General features: G+C 38.1%; 4 protein-coding genes across 8 annotated transcripts in view; 1 reads left to right on the top strand and 3 right to left on the bottom strand.

Annotated features, from left to right (window-relative positions):
- The window catches only part of Ttll5 (Tubulin tyrosine ligase-like 5), a 36,129-nt gene extending 18,959 nt beyond the window's left edge, over positions 1 to 17,170 (bottom strand). For 2 of the 5 annotated variants that reach the window (XM_072013346.1, XM_072013349.1), the window contains exons 1-4: positions 17,012 to 17,169; positions 708 to 881; positions 227 to 307; positions 7 to 130 (exon numbers count right to left, since the gene is read on the bottom strand). In XM_072013346.1, coding sequence (XP_071869447.1) covers positions 7 to 130; positions 227 to 307; positions 708 to 874 — 372 coding nt within the window. In that variant the 5' untranslated portion in view covers positions 875 to 881; positions 17,012 to 17,169. Of the gene's footprint in view, positions 1 to 6; positions 131 to 226; positions 308 to 707; positions 903 to 12,031; positions 12,322 to 17,011 lie in introns of those variants that run through there. The other 3 variants (XM_072013350.1, XM_072013347.1, XM_072013348.1) reach the window with 3 other exon arrangements.
- LOC139992110 (uncharacterized) lies at positions 2,932 to 9,184 on the top strand. The gene is made up of 3 exons (XM_072012656.1): positions 2,932 to 3,556; positions 4,728 to 4,893; positions 6,300 to 9,184. The coding sequence occupies exons 1-3, from the start codon at positions 3,317 to 3,319 to the stop codon at positions 6,707 to 6,709; spliced, it is 816 nt and encodes a 271-aa protein (XP_071868757.1). The 5' UTR covers positions 2,932 to 3,316; the 3' UTR covers positions 6,710 to 9,184.
- A 202-nt stretch (positions 17,171 to 17,372) lies between the features above and the next one.
- Positions 17,373 to 19,479, bottom strand: Mocs2b (Molybdenum cofactor synthesis 2B). Its single transcript, XM_072013382.1, has 8 exons — positions 19,347 to 19,479; positions 19,105 to 19,251; positions 18,733 to 19,036; positions 18,212 to 18,452; positions 18,047 to 18,132; positions 17,735 to 17,982; positions 17,601 to 17,654; positions 17,373 to 17,532 (listed from the first exon to the last, which is right to left on the bottom strand). The coding sequence occupies exons 2-8, from the start codon at positions 19,243 to 19,245 to the stop codon at positions 17,461 to 17,463; spliced, it is 1,146 nt and encodes a 381-aa protein (XP_071869483.1). The 5' UTR covers positions 19,246 to 19,251; positions 19,347 to 19,479; the 3' UTR covers positions 17,373 to 17,460.
- Positions 19,330 to 20,028, bottom strand: Mocs2a (Molybdenum cofactor synthesis 2A). Its single transcript, XM_072013167.1, has one exon. It carries the CDS (start codon positions 19,621 to 19,623, stop codon positions 19,330 to 19,332), a length of 294 nt encoding a protein of 97 aa, XP_071869268.1. The 5' UTR covers positions 19,624 to 20,028.
- Positions 20,029 to 20,111: the final 83 nt, after the last annotated feature.

The raw sequence follows: 20,111 nt of genomic DNA, 5'->3' as shown, positions 1-20,111 counted from the left end.
ACTTACCTCTGTTAAACCGTGTGATTGCAGCAAGAGATTAATGAGTTTAGTGTCCGTTTGAAAAATTTTGTAGGTCATATGCAATTTTTTCGCGGGTGGTTCTTCCGGAGAACTTGCTAATGCAGAGCATCTAAAGAATAATAAAAAATAACACAGATTATATATTCTGCGACAAATATTACATATTATATACAAAAAATACAATATAAGGAGGTTTTTGACTCACTTGAAACGCAAAATAGACTTGTTACCACTTGGTCCACTTAATAACCATTCGTTGTGTTGCGGAATTGCGTCTTTCGTTGTGCTGCAAAGTATTTCACAAGCTATTGCACACAGCGTAACTTAACAAATGTACTCCGTTTAGCAATTTAGCGCGCGATAATCGAAATATTTGAAACGGCGGATACCGGAACTCGCAAAAATTTCATTCTTGCAATGCAGCGCCATCAAAGTTATCAGACGTCGGTAAAAAAGAAACCATATGATCTACATATATATTTCGATACGTTTAAAATTTTTTATATTCCAATCTGATTTTCCGCAAACTATATTAACGGATATTTTACTATGTTCTTTCACCATTATTTATTTCGTTCGAAAATAATTCGCTCTTAGTTAATGATATTTAATCATTATACACGATGTTTTGAAAAAAATTTACGTCTTTTTTAATAAAACGAAATTTGAGCATTTAGGTAACTTACCTTTCCGTCGTCTCCAATTTGTGCGGCTTATGTACAAGAGGCTCCAAGGTCTCCTCGCTGCTGTTCGATAATTGTGACATACCGGAAAGACTGGAAGATGACATTAATTCCTTCGGTCGTTTCCCTTCCAGTTTTCCAGTGGTATTGGTCTTCATTTGAGACAGCATAGTTTATCTGCAATGTTATAATAACGATCTGTTTCATTCTCAATCGTAAACTTGGGGAGGGTAAAATTGAATAGAAAACTTTCTCGACGACGCGTCGCAGCGGATAATGTCAGTCTCGTTAGTGACATGTAAAAAGATAACGTGCTTAGCGTTAACGATAGAGCACTAGCGTAGCCATAGTTCGCGGTTTTCTCATTGTTTCGTTCAGGGGGATTTGCAAACGTGTTACCACCGCGTATTGACAGAAACGTCGATAACTTGCATTGAAACGAGTACGAAAGCCAACGGGACAAACTTTTACGGTCTGGCGTTAGCTAACATTCAATAAGTCGGCGGAATAAATAGACATACGAGTCGAAAGGGTGACTGTGGTGCATATAGAAGTATGAATAGTTTATTCACCTTATTCTGTAAGATTTATCTGAGAAATAAGCTTATCGTACGAAATAGGCTCGTGCAGGCTGATCCTAACGCGACATCGTGAAAGATTGTTCTTTAGTATGTAGGCTGTCACGCGAATTTTATATATTTTGCCCAGAAAGCCGCAACAGATTGAGATATGCTGCAGCATAACATTCTGCAGGATATTATAGATATTATGTTTTTTCTTGACAATGTTATCCATGTCATTCACATTGTTCAGAATTTGTTAATCTATTTAGTTTCTTTTTATCATTCTGGAAAATTTAGTAACGTACGTCACCGATAACCACCGTGGCAGTAGACAAGTTAATAAAGAATTACGCATTATATATCGATCCGTGTATAGTTTCGTGCTTATAGACAAACGATCGATTTTTCAGTGCTGCGTTATCCTGCATTTTGCTCTTCTGCCGCTGGAATGTTAATGGGCAACAAATATAACCGCGACGTGGTTGCACCTTGAATCTTGCCAGACTTACTAAGTTTATATAGGTAATCGGATCAAGGTGCGCTATGAAAGAAAAATTAAAAACTAAACGACTCGAGCGTATTCGACGTTGCGACTATTTGGCAAGTTGCATGACTTCGATGTTATTCTCGTAATTACGCCACGGAAATAACGTGTGTTCTAAGACCACGTCGAAGATATTCTAAATAGCATTGACGTTACACGTCTGAAATGTCGAACGCCACACCGACCGGTCCGATTGATCTTTCTTCGGATATAAAATACGTCCACCGGTTTATAAACGAGCTTGTTTATTATTTAACGAGCCGAGATGTTTCTTTCAATAATTCCCCCCTCTTTGCGTCTCTTCATTCTACTTCTGAACAATCTGTAGCAGAATGATACAAGAAGGTTCAAAATCGCTTTATTATGCGACCGCGACCTTGAGGAATCTCGAGTTTGCGAGTCGTTGAACTCGTTTCGAAACCGGTTGTAATTACGCCGGATAAAAAGTGTAAATGAGATAAAAAATGAAATTGTTCTTAAAATCTTCTGTACGATGCTCTATATTAAATTATTTTCTTTTAGCAAGTTTTAGTTATTTCCAATTGTTTTTTTTTTTATTTTTCTTTATTTCTTCGCTTCAAAAATCTCTATAAGGATTCAATAATGCAGCAAAGGAGAAAAAAGATAATGGTATTTTAAAAAGGGCGTTATCATTAAATAGATATTTTTTAAATGTGTACAGAGTACACGTTTGTTTCGTGCATTACGTACGCATGACATGTAGCCATTAGAAGCACGCACGTACTCGTAGGTGCTTACCGAAAAAAGCAGAATTTATCGTGTGGTTACGGTACCCCTTGCTATTAACCGGAATGAAAAGCAGGTGACAGAGGAATGGCCGGTGCATGAGTCACTATCATGATTTTCGTGATCGTTGTGATATGCATAACAACGAGGGCGGGATTATATTCGTTTACAGGTTCGTTTATTTCGTTCAAATTAACAGAGATCGTTTACATAAAAGCATCCCTGCATTTGCCTATTTTTGACAAAACGAAATTCGATTTCAATGATTATAACCCGAATCAAATTGAATTTTCTATATCTTAATCTTCAGACTCTCTAACTTCAGATTCCATGCAAAGGTGGTCCATGCAAATGTACTATATACAATTTCCGATTCATCATGTAGAAGCAAAATCAGCAATAAGAGCCAGAAAATTTGTCGATTCGTTGCCAAAAGTTCACTTGTCGCGTAGCAAGTGCAACGGACGCGAGAAAAATGAAAATGTGATATTTGCAACCAAGAATTCGATAAGTGTCGAACAACAGCAAATATCGTTCAACGAGGACAAAACAGAAGCGTCGGGCTGGATTTGACAGATGTCAAAATTTCTAGTCTTTTCACACGACATCTTTAATGCGGTAACACTCGTGAAGCAAAAATCAGCAATAAACGAAGACTATCGATCATCGAGCCCAGAGAAATTATTCACAACATCCTATCGAGAGACAATGTGAGAACACGCGCGCGTACCAATGCCAGAGATGGAAACGCAACGAGAATGGACGAACTTGCAATTACTCCAGAACCCATTAGGAAGCGTGCCAGGATTGGTAACAAGTGCGATGCGCAGACTGTGGTTCCGGCATCGTTTTCGATCGCAAGAATCGCATCCTTACCGGTTGAAATCATCTTGCAAATATTCTCCTATCTCTCCTGCAAGGAGCTTTACGTCGTTAGTCAAGTGTCCGTGCTCTTCAACCGGCTCGCTTATGACCCGTTTCTATGGCGAACTTACGAGGTACGATAATCGACCTAATCCTTTCTAAACACAGCAATATATAAGCTACGCTGGTATATACATATACACGGCCGCGTTAACGCTATAACGAGGAACTGAATAATCTAACCATAAAAATAAAAGTGCAATAAGTAAAAGTGTAGATCTCTTCTAGATAGCTTAGTCTCTTTCCATGTTAGTACTCCATGCAATTATACGTATATACGTATGTATTATTTATTGTAGCGTAGGTTATCATTTATTATAATTTGTCAACTATACGCTGTATATTGCTGGCTGGTTTGCACTTTTTTCTACCTTATTTTTATTTGTTTCCTATCCTCAAAGACTAATTAGCTTAAGTTCATATAGCTAATTGAATTTACATTTACCTATATGCTTAATCTTACGTTTACTTTATTAAATTTACGTTCACTTAGCTTATGTAACTAATACTGGACACGTATATTATAGAACATTTATTTGCAGAATGTTTATTTACTATACTTATTTCTTGTATTTATTAAAAATATTATGAAATAATAATCATCTGTGTTAAATCATATATTATATGACTTATATTTGATACTATATGTGTATGTAAGCAAATGTTATGTTCAGTGTAATTCTGTCCTCTGAATTTATTTCACTCATTTCTGTAGAATACTCTTATTTTCATTGTTTCTTGTATGCAGTAAAATAGTCTTCTGGCATCATCTTCAGTTTGTACTGCCAATATCTCTTCCACTGTTTCTTTTTCCTATAAATGCATTGCTTTTATTTGTTCATACAAAGGGCATTTTAATAATATTTGCTCTATGTTTTATACTTTGTCCGTGTTGCACAATGTGCACATTTCCTGCTTCTTTATTGTTTGATTGTATTCTTCTTCTTTGTGTGATATATTTTCTTTCCTAGTTATTGGTTCCCTATATTTCCAATAGTTCCCTATTGTGTGATATACATTCTTTAGTATCCTGATTTAACCAAATAAATTCGCGTTCCTATCCCTTTGGATATTTTCTTATCCGTTTTTAGACACTTTATCCCTAAAAAGCGTGGGACACACAAGAAGTTTCAGGACCGCGAAAAGGTTAAAAGTCGGAGAGTCCACTAAGAGAAACCTACGAATGGAAAGAAGCATTTGTTCGATTTCTATTTTTTATTCTTAGATTTCTATCTTTATTGCTAGGTGACAAACAACGAACAAGACACGGCCGAGGTGATCAAGGAGCTGAAGAGGATGCCGCTGCTGAAGAAGTTCAGCATAAGCGTGAGACCAGATTGCGACGAGATCCTGCGGCAACTCTCGCTGACGAACAAAAACTTGGAGGAACTGCACATTTCTAATTGCACAGGTTCTATTCGGTCTATGCATCGTCGTCAGCTTTTCTCTCCTAATTAAGTTTCTCTCTCCTTTCTTCTTTCGACGTGGTCTAGTATTGACAGAGCTGGGAAGAGACAGAGAACCTTTGGCTCGAGTTCAAAAAACTCTGCCCGACTGAAATCTTTTTACCCCGTTTTTTATCCCTTTTCCTCTTCCTTCTTCTCTATTTTTCCTCTTCTTTCTTCTCGTTTCTCGTCAAATATGCCGCCGTTCTAAAAAACGGCGAACGTGATAAAAGAGAAATATACAAACGTAAAATGGAATCAAGGAGAGAGGGAAAATAGTTTGGCCATTCGTCAAACAAGAAACAGAACGCGGTTCTCTGTTGTTACCATTTCCTAATGGTGCATCGCTTCTTCGGTCTTCTTTCGCCGCGTTTCTCTCTGCGAAACTTTGCTTTCATATCTCTTTTGTCGTGCATTTCGTTGGCCCTTTTTATACGTCTTCGTGCGCCAACAATGCCGCCACGCAGTCACAAAGGGGCAGAAAATTTCTATCGATTTGCAGGGTGCTCGTGTATGATTCACGGATAGGATGCGCCGTTTGACCTGGCAACCGTGTTTACCACGGCTTTGACGCAATTAGTATTCCGAACACGTTCCGTTGCATTCGCCTGCAGTGCAGGAAAAAGAACGAACTCGAAACTATCATTTAAATCACACTCTTCCATTTTTTCCTCCATTCAGACGCGTTAAATTCCCTCGATCAATAGGAGCGATTGACTCGAAGTCATCATTGTCGGAAGATCTGCATGAATTCCTCTCACGAGCGAAGCAATATAGAATGCAATTCACGTTTTTCGCAATCAGTTTCTTTCAACATTCCATCCACTACCACCACCGTTCGTATTTTATTTGCGATACCGCGACGATAAGTTTCTAGGCAACAACATAAACGCGACAGTATTTGCATTCAATTTTAATGGTTAACGATGCCGGGTGCGAAAATACAGCCAGTTCGTTTTGCATACATCTCCATACTGACGTACGAACAAACGAACGAACGAACGAACAACTTCCGCGAGAAAATTAGCAGAAAAAATGCACAGTAGAGTACTTTATCCAAGGAGGCTGGTAAAAGTCTATTTATAGGTAATAAAACGTACTTATTTCATAGAATTTCTTATAATTCCCTCTGTAAGAGAGTTCTATAAATCGTATAAAATACAAAATCCAAATTAAAATAAAGGAATTTGGATAAGCTAAACTCGTATAGATCAATTACGATCTAACAGTACCAATTGAGGATTAATAACGTTCACTGTACATCGTACGATAGAACGAACTACAATAAAAAAGAATTCGTCCGGTTGTGAAAATCGCGATAACGTCGCTATCTTTGAATCGGTGATAGAGTAAAAGAAATATTCTGCTGCAGGTTCCACGTCGAAATTGTACCTACGCTCGGGATACCTGATCCGCATACTGGAGAGGTGCCGTAATTTGCACACGATCAATATACTAGGCAGCAGATTCCGCGGCCAGAAGTTCTATCAACTGCTGGGCGACATGGGGCCGCAACTGAGGTCTGTCTACGCGCCAGCCACGAAATCCCAATTCTACACGTTCATCAAGTTCGCGAAACAGATCAGCGAGACCGATCGCTTGACAATCGCCTCCATGTTCTACATCAACACGAAAAGTTGGGCGCCCTTGTACTACTTTGTCACGAAAGGAGCGGATCGGGTTTGCACGGCCCTGATCAGCTATCTTCATAACGACATCCTGCTGAGCGACGCGAATCGATCGATTCATAAACTCTCTATCACCGATGGTAGAAACACCTGACTAACAAGAATAGTTTTAGATCGAATCTATCGTTCTGTGCCACGAATCGTACGTTCGAGCAACGATACACGATGGAACGATAAAGATACGATAAAGTGAGAGAATACGTACACGTGATTTTGCGATATTCGCCAGCGAATATAATAAGCGTCACGTCGTTGTATCGTACAAATACATGTGTACATAAATGTACTTTTGTGTTCTGTTTTATAGATTTTCTTTCACTTTAATCGTTCTTACGATCTAGAGCTGCAGAGTAATCACGAGGCGATCTATGTGGGTCGATCCGTATGCGAATGCTAGCCGACACGAGTGCAAGCTTCCGTGAGCTTTAAACGGGAAATCAAATGGAAAGCCTGGGGCGGTAATACGAGGCTAATGAGTTCTGAATGACGGGCTAGACGTTTTGTCAATAATAACACGACCCGCTTAATTCGAACCAATTACAACGAAAGCAAAGTAAAAATTCAGGTGAACGTGTCACGCGAAAAAAAAAGAGAGCCCCTCGACGATGCTTCTCTAGGGGAAAGAACAACTCGTCGCTGATAAATCTCGACAGATCGAATGACTGCCTGCTGAATGAATGACTACCAAGCGACGACCGACGCGAAGGAAAAAATATTCCGTTCTCGTTCAGACGTGTTTCTATAGTTCCGAGTCTATTCAATTAAGTGGATTGTTAACGGCGCGAGAAGCTCGATTAATGGGCGTCGTTAATCTCAATTTTCGACGGGTAATTAAAATCAAACTTTCGCGAAATTCGCGAGACACGCGATCGAACACGGCCAGCTCGTCGATCGATTTCATTACGCAAACGGGATAACAAGTTCCGCTAAAATGTTGGCGATCTTCGTTCGTCGACCCGGACGCTTCCTGTTCTATAATCATTTGCATAGAGCCAGCTAGCATGTCCGCTAATAGTCACGGTTTATCGGACGAGTATTCGCGCGTTCGACAATAATATTTTACAGGTAATTTGCGGATGTTCCGGCACGTTTTCACGACGCGAGCTAGGAAACACGCGGCTCCTGCGGGTAGCAATTTCTTAACAGTAACGACCGTGAACGTAGACTTCCGTTTATTAACAGCAACCAGCCGAGCTATTTTTGCAAATTCAACTTACGGGAACGAACGATTAAATGTCCCATTATTATACGATTTTTTGTTTCCTCGAGCGAGAGAATGATTCGTGAAACAAGAATTCTTTTGAATATTTTTGTTTCCATATCATGTATCTAGGTCAAAGTTAATTTTCTGGTTTCTTTCTTAATTTAATTTCCATTGAACTACGGTCGTCTTGCTCTGTAATTTGCTAAGTAACAATATTAGTGAATTGGTAAACGACAAACTGTATATAGGTTATACCGCACTTCTATTGCTCGACTCTACGTCCAATTTAGTAAGAACGCTTAGCTATATCTCTGTCTCAGTAAAAGTAAACGTTAATATTGTATTACCAAAAATAACTCGCTTATTATTAATAATTGCGAGGTACCAAAAAAATCTGATACTAGTCAATTTAACTTATTCGTGGTTCTACTGTAAAATTTCCTCTCGAATGGGCAAATGGTCCAGAGGGAAGCGAGAAGGCCGAGTGCCTTGTCGAAAGAGAGGTAAAAGGAAAAAGCTCGTGGCGTAAAATTATTTTTGTACTATTCTGCGCAATAAATTGGTCTCATTGTGAAACGCGGTATATTCTGAGGAAAAGCACGTAACAACTGACCAGCTAAATGAACTGCGGTCGAGTCTTAACCCGCCTCGCACTTGCCGTAACGCTCGCCTCGCGTTCAGAAACGAGAACAGAGAAAAGGCAGACGTATCGATTGGGCTCGTTTTCGATTTCCGGCGTGCACACGGGAACGCGAATGGCACGCGTATTGTTCGCATACAGAGGATCGCGGATCAGGAAGTGGTTTCGTTCGTTAAAACGCATACGACTTTCCTTGACTTTTCTCCGGCTATTCACGCAACCGTGCACGCATCGAAATCGTTAACGAGCCGCGAACAGTTATGAACAGTCGATGTTTACGTAAGTCGGAGCACGCGGAATCCTCCGTTTCGTTTCGCATCAAAAAGAAGATCCAGTCGGCGAAACGGACGTGAAAATTCGAATTATCACGAAACACGCTAAGAGTCAATTAGAAATTCTAATCCGTCGCTCTTATATTTATTAAATGATAAAATAAGCCACGCAAGTTTACAATAGATAATACGATGTACGAGTGTATGATGCGGCTACTATACACGCGTATACGTATCTTTCCTCGTACGGTAGTTGATACGAGATTGCCAGAATACGATATTACCGTGTATGATATCGATGGTCATCGATAACAGATCTCTATTATCGTTTCGAATGATCGTGATACGATTAATTACTACTCCTTTTTCGTACTAAGGTACTAATTCTCGTTTGTCCGTACAACAATTAAAGTGTGCTAATATTAAGTTAAATTATGTCACAATAAAGATGTGCCTTCGAAGATACGTTTATTCGAACTTTTTTTTCCTTTCACCCATCCAGCTAATGTGCAAATTTTCAGTCAGACCTTTCGAAGCCTGCTGTATCCTTGAGGTTATTTATTACGTTCGGTACTTTGAATATCCTATCTCTACTCGACCTATGGTAGAAATCTCTGTATAATACATACCCCGTTAATCTGACGGTCTTTTTCATTCGAAGGTCTTTGCGCTCCAATAAATTCGGATCGGCCAAGATCCCGCAGTGCCACCTTTTGGGATAAAGTAAATAAGGGAGGAAGTGTAGGTCGAGCGTAGCGCACTTTCCAACATTCGAATCGATAAAGGCGTGACCCAAAAATGTACCTTCCCGAAAGAAAATGGGTAACGCGTGTTTAAACGTTGGACGAATGACGTAATTAGCGAGCAATTAAATTGCAAGGTGCGAGCTCGCACTTTACTTGGTAATGAACGCGATAACACCGAGGGCAGACACGCCTGTCCAACGTACGAGTCAAAATGAACGTGGAAAGTCGAGCTTGCGTTTGACGTTAGTAGAAAATCTGCGTCATTTTTCTGTACCGCGTCTGAATCATGCGAAAAGAAAAAACCAGTTTTGCGTATTTTTGCAGCATAGCCTTTCGGTTTCGCCGTTTGCCAGGTCTGCAGTGCGCCTTGGCTGCTCGTCGAAAGCTTGTCGGCTCAACTGGAGAAAAAGTAAGCCGCGCCGAGATACGGTAACCTTCGCCATATAACGACATCTGGAATTAACCCTTTCGAAATTAACGGGACTACGTCCCAAGGTAACTTTCGCGAAGATACGTGTACACTACCGTTCAAAAGTATCCCGACGCCTACCTTTGACAAGATGTGTTTTAATTGCAAATACGAAGGATAAAAATTTTCCTAGTTACTCGCAATAGAACGTTTATCACGCGACTAAGCTAATTTTTAAAAGCTAATGCGTGATAATAAAATTATGTTTGGAATCTTGTAGGACTATTGTGTCGCCCGGAAAGTTCGTTCCGATTTACATTTCCATTCGTTTATTGAGTTATATACGTGCCATTTTGTTGCACAAGCTTGCCCCATCTTTCACGCAACTTGAATATTCCATGCTTGCAGAATCTCTCAGGTTTTTCGATGAGAAACTTTTCAACCTGATCTCTCACGTCGACCAAATTCCTTAAAAATCGAAACGAACTTTCCGGGCAACCCGATATTCTGGTACCTCGAACGGGTTCAAATATCAAACTATGACTTTTATTAATGTTTCGCCAGATATTTCATATTAGTAATATCATTGATCCCCCTGCGGATTACAAGTTACTGGCTGAGATTCCCAAAGCCAGAGATTTTCCCAAATTCCTGCTTATCCAGGCATCCGCAGCAGGCATCCGAAACTTCGACCGATTTTGTTATACACAACCTCGTTGTATCTTACATATGTAGAAGCTTGCCTATCTGGCAAGCTGAGAAGTTTGTTTATAGCCTGGCTATTGAAATTCGACGATTGTTTGCTTTTTCAATCGAAGCGCAACGAGATCGTTGTATGAAAAAGTGAAACACGCGATACCTAACTAAGGCACGTGAATGAAAAGAAGTATTCCTTCAAATCACGTAACGAGATGGAATTATAGTAAAATCGATTACGCGATTCACTGATCATTCTTTGAAACAGAATCTTCATTGAGTGGATGTAATTACATCTAAAATGTAGTAGGCGAGGAAGGATTAGCTGTGGGCATCGGTTGGTCGAGCTGCAGATGCTTGCGGGAAGCGACATTAATCAAATCAGTGAATGTCGTGCCGCGCTACTATTAAATCGATGTTTTACAGGCTGATCAATCGGATCAGGCTCTTTAAAGATGGCTAGCCAGCCGGAACGATCGGTTCCACGATTTCCAAGGATCGAGCCTGGCAATCATTTCCGGCACGATATGTTCCTGCAAAAATGGCGACAATTCTGGATTGGAAGGCAGGGCACTTTATAAAGAACTTACGATCTAACCAGCCGCGATTCTGTCGTAATTTCGAACGACTATTATGTGAATCATCGATTTCCTATGGCTCGGTATAGATAGGAGCAATCGAAGCCTTTGAAGCTTTTTGTCAAAGCTACTATGCATTGGCCAATCTGTCGATTATTATTTGCGACGATAAAATCCAGATGCCTGGAATTTTTTTATAATATTTTTCAATAGCTTCTTTCCTTTGTCATCTTCCCTTTGTTCCAGCTTTACGTTCAACGTATCGATTCAATTTTTCCACTGCTATCAGTTGACCGCCTTAGAAGCCATCTCTTGAAAGAATTCATTAATACGTAAGTACGCGAATAATATTCGATTCTCGAAAGAAAAAAAGAAAAGAACAAATTATTTAGTCGCATGACTTTGTCCGCTAGATAATTCCAAATTGCCAGGTGAATTTAAAAAACGGTGTTTGCGTTATCACCCTTTTTCCCGCTTCTCGTTTATGCAGTCGATCGATGCGCCTTCCGACCGGCTCAACCAGTCCTCAAAAGCCACGCATTCGAAAGAACATGGGACAAATATGAACAATGCAACGAAAAATCGTAAAATATTATCTAACAGAATCGCTTTCGTTGTAGCATTAATGGATCGATTACGAAAATGACTGGATCTCGCCGTGTATAAAGGAAAGAGAAAACGCAAGCGTAAGAAAAAGCAATTGACGATTCAATATCGAAGCTTTCATCGCATCGTTCATGCGATAATTATCTTCCACTAAAAGAAGATATCGAAGAGTTGCTTCCTATTTGCTCTGCGAGTTATCTATCTGACAAATCAATTAGCCGACTGGCAAAGCGTGAAAATCAACTAAAGAAGAAAGTGTTTTTACCTTGATACGTTTGATCGGCACCTTTCACAACGGCACTTCGAACAGCACACTATCGATCACACGCGAAATAGAGGAGTATCACGATCGTAAGACGGCACACAGTGAGCCGGTTTCAAGCTTACGGGTTATCTATGCAAATGCGATGCATCCTGAGCGCGGTGCTCGTGATCACGGCAAGTCGCACGATATAGACATAATCCTCCCACTCATTCACGAGACCGCCAACAGGTATTTCCGATGGCTCCTTGGCCGAATAACAGAGTAGCTTGCAAACCCGGAACCGAGTAAACGGCCTTTGCCGGCCGGCTCCTCGCTGTTTCGGCCATCGACTGGTCCGGAAGTAAGCAACGGTATCCTGTTTCGTTGCATCATCGATCCGAGGACATCGTGGAACTATGCTTTTCACGCTGGATAATTAACTGTACACCCTATACCGTTCCTCTCTATATGAATTTTGCCAAACCAATCGAATAACTGTGAACCGCTAGCGGTACAAGACTACTGCTAGTTATTATTTTTTATAAATTTTTGCGTTCTGACTTGAGTGTTGTGGCAACTTAGTTGCACCTTTTCGAGTCACGAAATCACATCGTGACAAAGGACAAAGTTACATAATGAATTAATTAAGGATGAAAGTTTCCGATAGACGATAGGATGACGCCTCTAGAAGTCGCTATCTTCGTTTCATCTTCAAATTTTAATTTACACTGATTTTTAGCTCGTCTATCAAGCAGAAGCAGGTATTCGAAAGTGTCCTTGTAATTTGTTTGCGATTATGCCCGAACGTGATTATCCTCTGTCGATCGTCTGCGTTAGGCAGGTAAAGACGAACGTAGGTGTCACCGACCCTTAAATTAATAATAGAAAAACCAAGAGAGTCTAACGAACATCCTGCAGGCCATCGAAACAACAATGTAGAATGTGTTCCAGTGTCAGAAAACAATAACAGCATGGCCATCTCTGAACTGGGCCCCGGAGACATAGGACCTCTTCATAGGACCCAAACCCATAGTATATAAAACCTTCCTAAAATCAGCTTTCAACGTTCTCTAACATTCAACATTTTTATAATACTCTGAACCGTTACTCTGTTTGGATTCGTGCAATAAATTTTACTACTACGTCTAAAGTACAATATTTTATCTTATTTATGAAACGTTCGAACTGCGACGCGAGGAGATCACCGGTGATCTGTTAATTTCGTGATTCCTTGTGTCTCCTACGTGACATAGAGATTGAAATTTGATCGATTTGAAAAGCCTTCTCTCGTCATAGGTAAACAGAGGATTAACTTATCAGTCAGCGAAAAGCTTCTATAAATAGAAGGAGAACGCAGTTCTTCGAATAAAAACGTCATTTTGCCAACAGCTTTGTTCACCTTGCGTAGCTATTGAAACGATGTTTAGAACTCGCAGAGTCGTAGTTGGAACGTGTTTGTACGAGCGTGTTTGAATTGGAAGAGAATGTTGTCCTTTTTTTCCCTTGCAAACCGTGTGTTTCCTATTTTTTATGCCAACGGGTGATGTCTGATATTTTTAAGTCTAACGACCTGCGAAACTCTTCTGTGTAGTAGTGAATGTTACTAAGGTACGTATTGTCGTTTTTCGTGATTAACCGACTGAATTTCTGAAACTGCCTCGCCATGCGTATCCGACGTCACACGATCATGACGTGCATTCTTCCCTTTCTTTCGCGTTTCTTACATGAATTATTCCTCTACAGATACCTTGAATCGCAAAGACGATCTTATCGATCGTTTGATAAAAATTATTTCGCAGACACACCGCTCAAACGTACACAAACGCAAAAGAAACGGACCAAGGTCCATATCGGAATTGATCGTGTCGGTGTATCGAGTCAGATATATCTACACGATTAAATTACACAAATCGAAATAGCGATCGGAATAATTCGATACTTTCCAAAGTATGGAAGCAAAATCGTTGTTTAAATTTATGCGGGTAAATCGTGTACTTTTTGCAACATCGAACGCTAGTTACGTATTTAGACGACGAGTCTAAGAAATTCATAAAGAGCGGAACTAAACCAGCCTCGTGTCTTCCGAGACAATATCCGTACACGAAACGAACGAATTAAATTAACAAAATTAGCACGAACAGAAAACGACTACATATATCTACATATATCTCCATGTTCGTGCGATAACCATCTCGGAAGTAACTTTCTTCTCATTATCCTCGCTGGATCATATCTAATTGCGAGTGTGGAACGAGTTCGCGTGGAAATGGAAGAAAAAGTAAATCAACTTATCGCGACGAAAGGAAAAATAAAAGTGAAGCCTCTTTCTCTCTCGTTCTCTCGTCTTTCGCATCAGAGGATCAGTGCCAAAAAGAAATCTTTAATCGTTCCAAACTGCTCGTTATGCCTTCTGTTTCTATGCTAGCTATGTTATTGAAATTCAGTTTACATCAACTAGGTGGAACGCGTTACGCCACTTGTACGTTCTCGCAAGCCATGATTAAGAGAAATCATGCTCCCTATTACCCTATAGAATAGCCGCTCTCTATATAAACGAAAAACTCTGCATGCTATCGGCCTGCTCGTTAAAATGCGCTTAAAACGGCATCGTCTTGGTCCAATAAACGATAACAAATAATTTTCCAGAAAACTACATACCCGTACGTCAGCATCGTTAAACCTTATACACATAAAATACATATATACAGAATACAGATATATCTTGAATTCAATGAAGAATTCTTGATGATTTGGAAATTTACAAGGATATGGAAGGAACGATACACCTAGAGGTGTTTAACTGAGCAAAAAAGGTACGGCAAACCGGGTTCCCTTAAGTTTTTAAGTATGTAAACGAGGTGCCGTGCTGCTTCAGGCCAATTTACTTTTGTCGTTGCGAAATCTTGGCAGAACAACTAACTGCAGTGGTATACGTCAAAGTAGCGGAAATTTTCTATCGACTTTCGTCTACGAGTAAATCGTTTAAAAGCTATGGCAATTGTTCCCTTTCAATTTGATATAGAAATGCAAACGGTTTCGGCATTCAACATTTTGCGCAATGAAAATCTTTGTAGGACAATCGACTAGCAGTTGTAACACGATTTCGTAATGCAATGAAACTTTTTAAAACTCTCGCCCTCTGCCTCTCTCTCTCTCTCTCTCTAAGAATTTCGTTCCCTTCCCTTTTCCATCCTTTAGCGATGAAATCAACGCGAAAAAATAATTGTCACGTTATCGATATCGTCGTCGACTTCCGTATTCTTTGGGTCATTTTCAATTTCGGCCATTATCTCTTTCTATGGCTGTCGAATTTCTTAAGTTTAAGATACGAAAGAATTAAGGGATTTACAGCAACAAAGAAGGAAGCTGCAATATCTAAATTTTATTTGTTGGAATAGAAAGAAAGGTAAAGTATACAATACATTTTGCATTAGAAAGTGCAGCAATTTATTACTAGAAATATTAGATAAACCATGAATTACGTTTAAAAAAAGTGATTTGATTTTTATCGATTTCAAGTTGGTTTTATTGAAATTTACTGAAATTACTGGATTACTGGAGCTGCCTTCTACAATTGCAACAGTCCCTTCAATTGTTATCGATATGCGACAGAACGGATCTCTTTCATGCAACACGATTTCTATCAATTCGCAGTTACACAAATAACAAGCGAAATGAAACCTTGTTGCGCGCAACGATCGTTTCGCGACGTTTCGCTTCAATTAGAATCGCTTAACTGCACGAACAGAGATTAACCTATCCTCTAATGGCGAATATTCGCCAAGATTCGCTAACAATCAGCGTCAGACGCCTGACTCGACACGCGTTTGTCGTTTCAATCGGTTGCAAACGTAACCGACGGCGGTTTCGCGAAGGGTTTCCTCGCGGCGAACCTTCTCGGATACACTCAATTGTGTCAGTCGTTTTCTGACAACCAAAAAGAGGGAAAAGAACGTGGTAGAACATTAGTAACGTTGCCTCAGTAATACAGAGTTTCACCATTCCGAATTATGTTCTTTCTGTTCTGGTTACGACGCCGACACGATTTTCTCTTTTAACTATTGCACACTAGCGATTCAAGATAGGACCGTTGCCAATGTGTACATCTCATCTTAATCATATTTCTTATGCTATTAATGCAACGCGATAGAAACGGCACGCGCACTACAGGTTTAAAAGCACGTCAGACAAAGTACGGATATAAAGACTCGATGCGTCACTGTCTTGGGAAAAGATTTTTCTTCGAATCGACATTCGAGTTTATATTTATTTGATGTATGATAGTTTAGAAGGATTTTCATGTATACTTCCTTCTTTTATACAAGACCCTCGAATTTGATAAATGCGTTTCATTTATTTCCGCCATTTAATAATCCAACGTTATTGCTATGTTTCAAAAATCTAGTTATTTGTTTCAGAAGTAAATAGACTATAATTGATTTGCAATATAATCGTTGATAGCTTCAAAGTTCCAGGTGGAAATGTATCGCCTTATTTCGACAAAATTTACGAAAATTATTAGAAGAAACCCATGTGATAGGACAAAAATAGATCGGCGTAAAAATAAACGATACTTTCGGACAGGGAAAAGGAAAGAAGCGGGTATCGTTGTTTGAAATTTAAACATTACATATCGTAATGTTTAATGTCGGCATTGCATATAGTAAGGTGAAGAATTATTCTGCAGCTTCAAAAATCCCCAAGATGGCCAAAAATCAAAAATTCATTGAAAACTAAGAACGCTCGCTATTCTATTCGCGATTTGTTCGATTTAATATCGTCGATCGACCTAACAATATGTAATGATACGAAACGAAGAAAGACTTATGTCAAAATAAACAGGATCGGACGAAAACAAAAAATATAAAACCGACCAATGGTCCATAAACTCAGCTGAGAGGAAAAAGGATGCTTGTCACCCTGGCAGACGACGTGCTGGCCGCGTGCTCGATAAACACTATAAGATACGTGTATTTAAAAATATTGTATGACAGTACTCACTAGCATTCGTAAGGACGGCTACTTTTCGATGAACTTCTGTATGAATAACACATTACTATCAACGATTCACTTCAAATTATATCGGGATAAAGAGAAAACTTCGACAAACCGCAGCCATACCGTATGGCAGCACGACGAAGACTGCCTCTATCAACCGAAACACGAACTAATGTAAGTACATGCTCGAACAGAAGTTTCTACCTGATCGAAAAGTGTAGCCCCACCTTTCGACCCGCCTGTACTTAAGGATTGGACATAGAATTTTGATAAATAATGTAGTGGCGGAAATATAATGATCTATAATATTGATTAATATTGGTCATTTGCTATATCATAACAATGAAAATGAAATTACTACAAATTTTCTATGCTTATGAAATGTTATTTATTTTAAAAAATCTAACTATGTATAAATAAGTGGTCAGTCTTTAACAATTTTTTATGAGAGATCATTTCGCTCTTTTGGCATATTTGTCTTCTAATTCATGCAGTTTAGAATCAAGTTCTGCCATAGAATATGTCTGAAATGTTTTTTTATAATGAATAGTTTTTGGAAATTAAATTATATGACTTAGAAGATATCACTTACCCTTTTCCTGACTGGTTTAAATGTTCCTTTGAGGTTGTTTATATCTTCTGCTTTCTGCAAACAATAATTAATGTTGGAGAATCAGTAACACTGAACGTTAAATCGAATTTAATAATATTTCATTAAACTTTTACCCAAAAATCCTTATATTCAGGAGATATGCCTTCTAAGTATAATATTCGATCTTCGATATTTTTGAGTCTTTCATATACATCTTTGGGAACAGGCCGATTTATTCCAAGAATTTTTTCGGTGGTTGAGATTCTTTCATCCAATACGGACGAGTAATTATTATTTGTTTGGGTCGGTCCCGACATCGTAGCTTTATGTAAAGCATGTTGATCGACTGTTTGAGGTCCCCATGCATTGAGTACTCTATGCACTATAAAAATTTATGTTTAAATATTTCATCATTTATGAGTACAAGGATTACTACTTTGATCTACCTTTAACGTGACTTTTAGAATCCTTTCTCCTAATAAGAATGGCATCTACTCTCGCACATGAATTATCATTCTCATCATTTTGATCCCTACAATATATAATTAAATTACAGCTATTATGAATCGTTTAGTATTACGTGTTTTTTCGTGAATGTCTTATTGACTAACCTTTGACAACAAAATTCTTGTACATTAACAATGTTTACTTGTTGACGTTTTCTTTCAATGAAAGATGATATTCTCTGATTCAGTTCAGCCGGGGTAGCACGAATCTGAACAAGATTTGGATCAATTATTACATCATCCTCTTCTTTTTCTACTTCTTCGCCATCATATTCTATTACAGTTTCTACTGTGTCATTTACTACTGTAATATTTTCTGATTCTTCTACATCAATCATATCATGAACTACACAAAAAACATAGTCACAAAATGGGTTAATGGTTGTAAAATCATAAAACTATGATTAACGATTTGTTAATATTCACATATATTTACTATAAAATCTTTTTAAAATTTTTTACCATTCTACAATATATTACATGAATATAATATATATTAATTTTATATAACTGAATAGATACATTTAAAATTTCGTAAAATTATGTAATTGCCCTAAATGATTTCTATATGTTACAATTCTCTGTCTTTCTATAAAATTAAGGTATCGTATAAAAATATTATTTACTATTTGACCAGGTACACTCCTTATTTTCTTTCCATTGAACTTCTTGAGTATCATATACCTCTTTCTTCCAAATTGGAACTGATGCTTTCAATGAATTAATAGCATATTCAATAGCTTTTAATGATTCTTCCCTATGAGGAGAAGAAATAGCAATTACTACGCTTGCTTTGGATACTGGTACCTCCCCTAGGCGATGATATATAGCAATATGATAGACATTCCATTGAGAACGAATTTTTGAACATATGTTTTTCATTTCTTTTAAAGCCATTGGTTCATATGCTTCATACTCCAATCTTAAAACCTTGAAGTCATAAGTATATGAGTAAACGTATCTTTATATTTCTAATTACAATTTCAATGGATAAATACCTTCTTATTATCAAAATTGTCACGAGTAGTACCAACAAAACTTGATACAGCCCCACAATTAGGAGCTGTTACTAAATCAATTACGTGTCCAACATTTAACTCTTCTTGTTGCAATTTGACGATATCTTTTGCAGTACCCATTCTAACCTAAAAATACCTCATTCATATTGTAAGACATTTTATTATTAATTCATAATGACGTATTAGCTGATTAAAATATTCATATTAGAAACAAAACAAACCTCCACTAAGTGGTGGAATAACAGCAACTTCGTCTTTTTCTGAAAGTACGAGTGTTGTATCTGAAGCAACAAATTCTTCGTTCACTGCTAAGATTGATGTATCACGAATGCTTTCTAATTTAAATTGGCTTATTATTTTATCTAATAAGTCAATGTATGATAGTTTTTTAGGAACGGTAATGTAACATTCTTTTTCCCCCGTTAACTCTCTTGCTTTGGCAAAAAAATAAACCTTCACTTGTATTTCAGCAACACTGTCATCCATTACGAAGTACATGCACAAAATAGCAGCGCAAACTCACAAAATACTTCAACATTTTTATCGCAAGACATATAATTGTCAAGATATGGAATCAAGTTATGTAATTAAATTATCATTCAAAGATAACAGGTCCGTTATCTGAAACTCAAAACAAGGTTATATTTTCCTTGGACTGCATCATCTTGGACTACATTAATCAAACTAGTGTCCATGTGTGTTGTGAAAAACATATTAAAAAATTTTAATAATAAAATTAATAAAAAATCACGAACAGAAGTAAACAAACATCTTAGCTGATATTGTTAAATGTTTTAATACTTCTTATAATAAATTACACACTTGATTACGCTATAAGTATATAGTCTAAGCCATTTTAAGCGGTAGAATATAAAATAATTGAATTTGTAATTGTGGACAAAATAAAAACATATTTACGAATGAGAATTATCATTTTTGGTATAAAAAAAATGGTATGACTCCTAAATACATTATGCTTATATGTA

Source organism: Bombus fervidus, chromosome 11, assembly GCF_041682495.2.
Source record: "Bombus fervidus isolate BK054 chromosome 11, iyBomFerv1, whole genome shotgun sequence".
Classification (NCBI taxonomy): domain Eukaryota; kingdom Metazoa; phylum Arthropoda; class Insecta; order Hymenoptera; family Apidae; genus Bombus; species Bombus fervidus.
The sequence above is the reverse complement of the archived record's forward strand: the minus strand, read 5'-3'. Positions and strand labels throughout refer to the sequence as shown.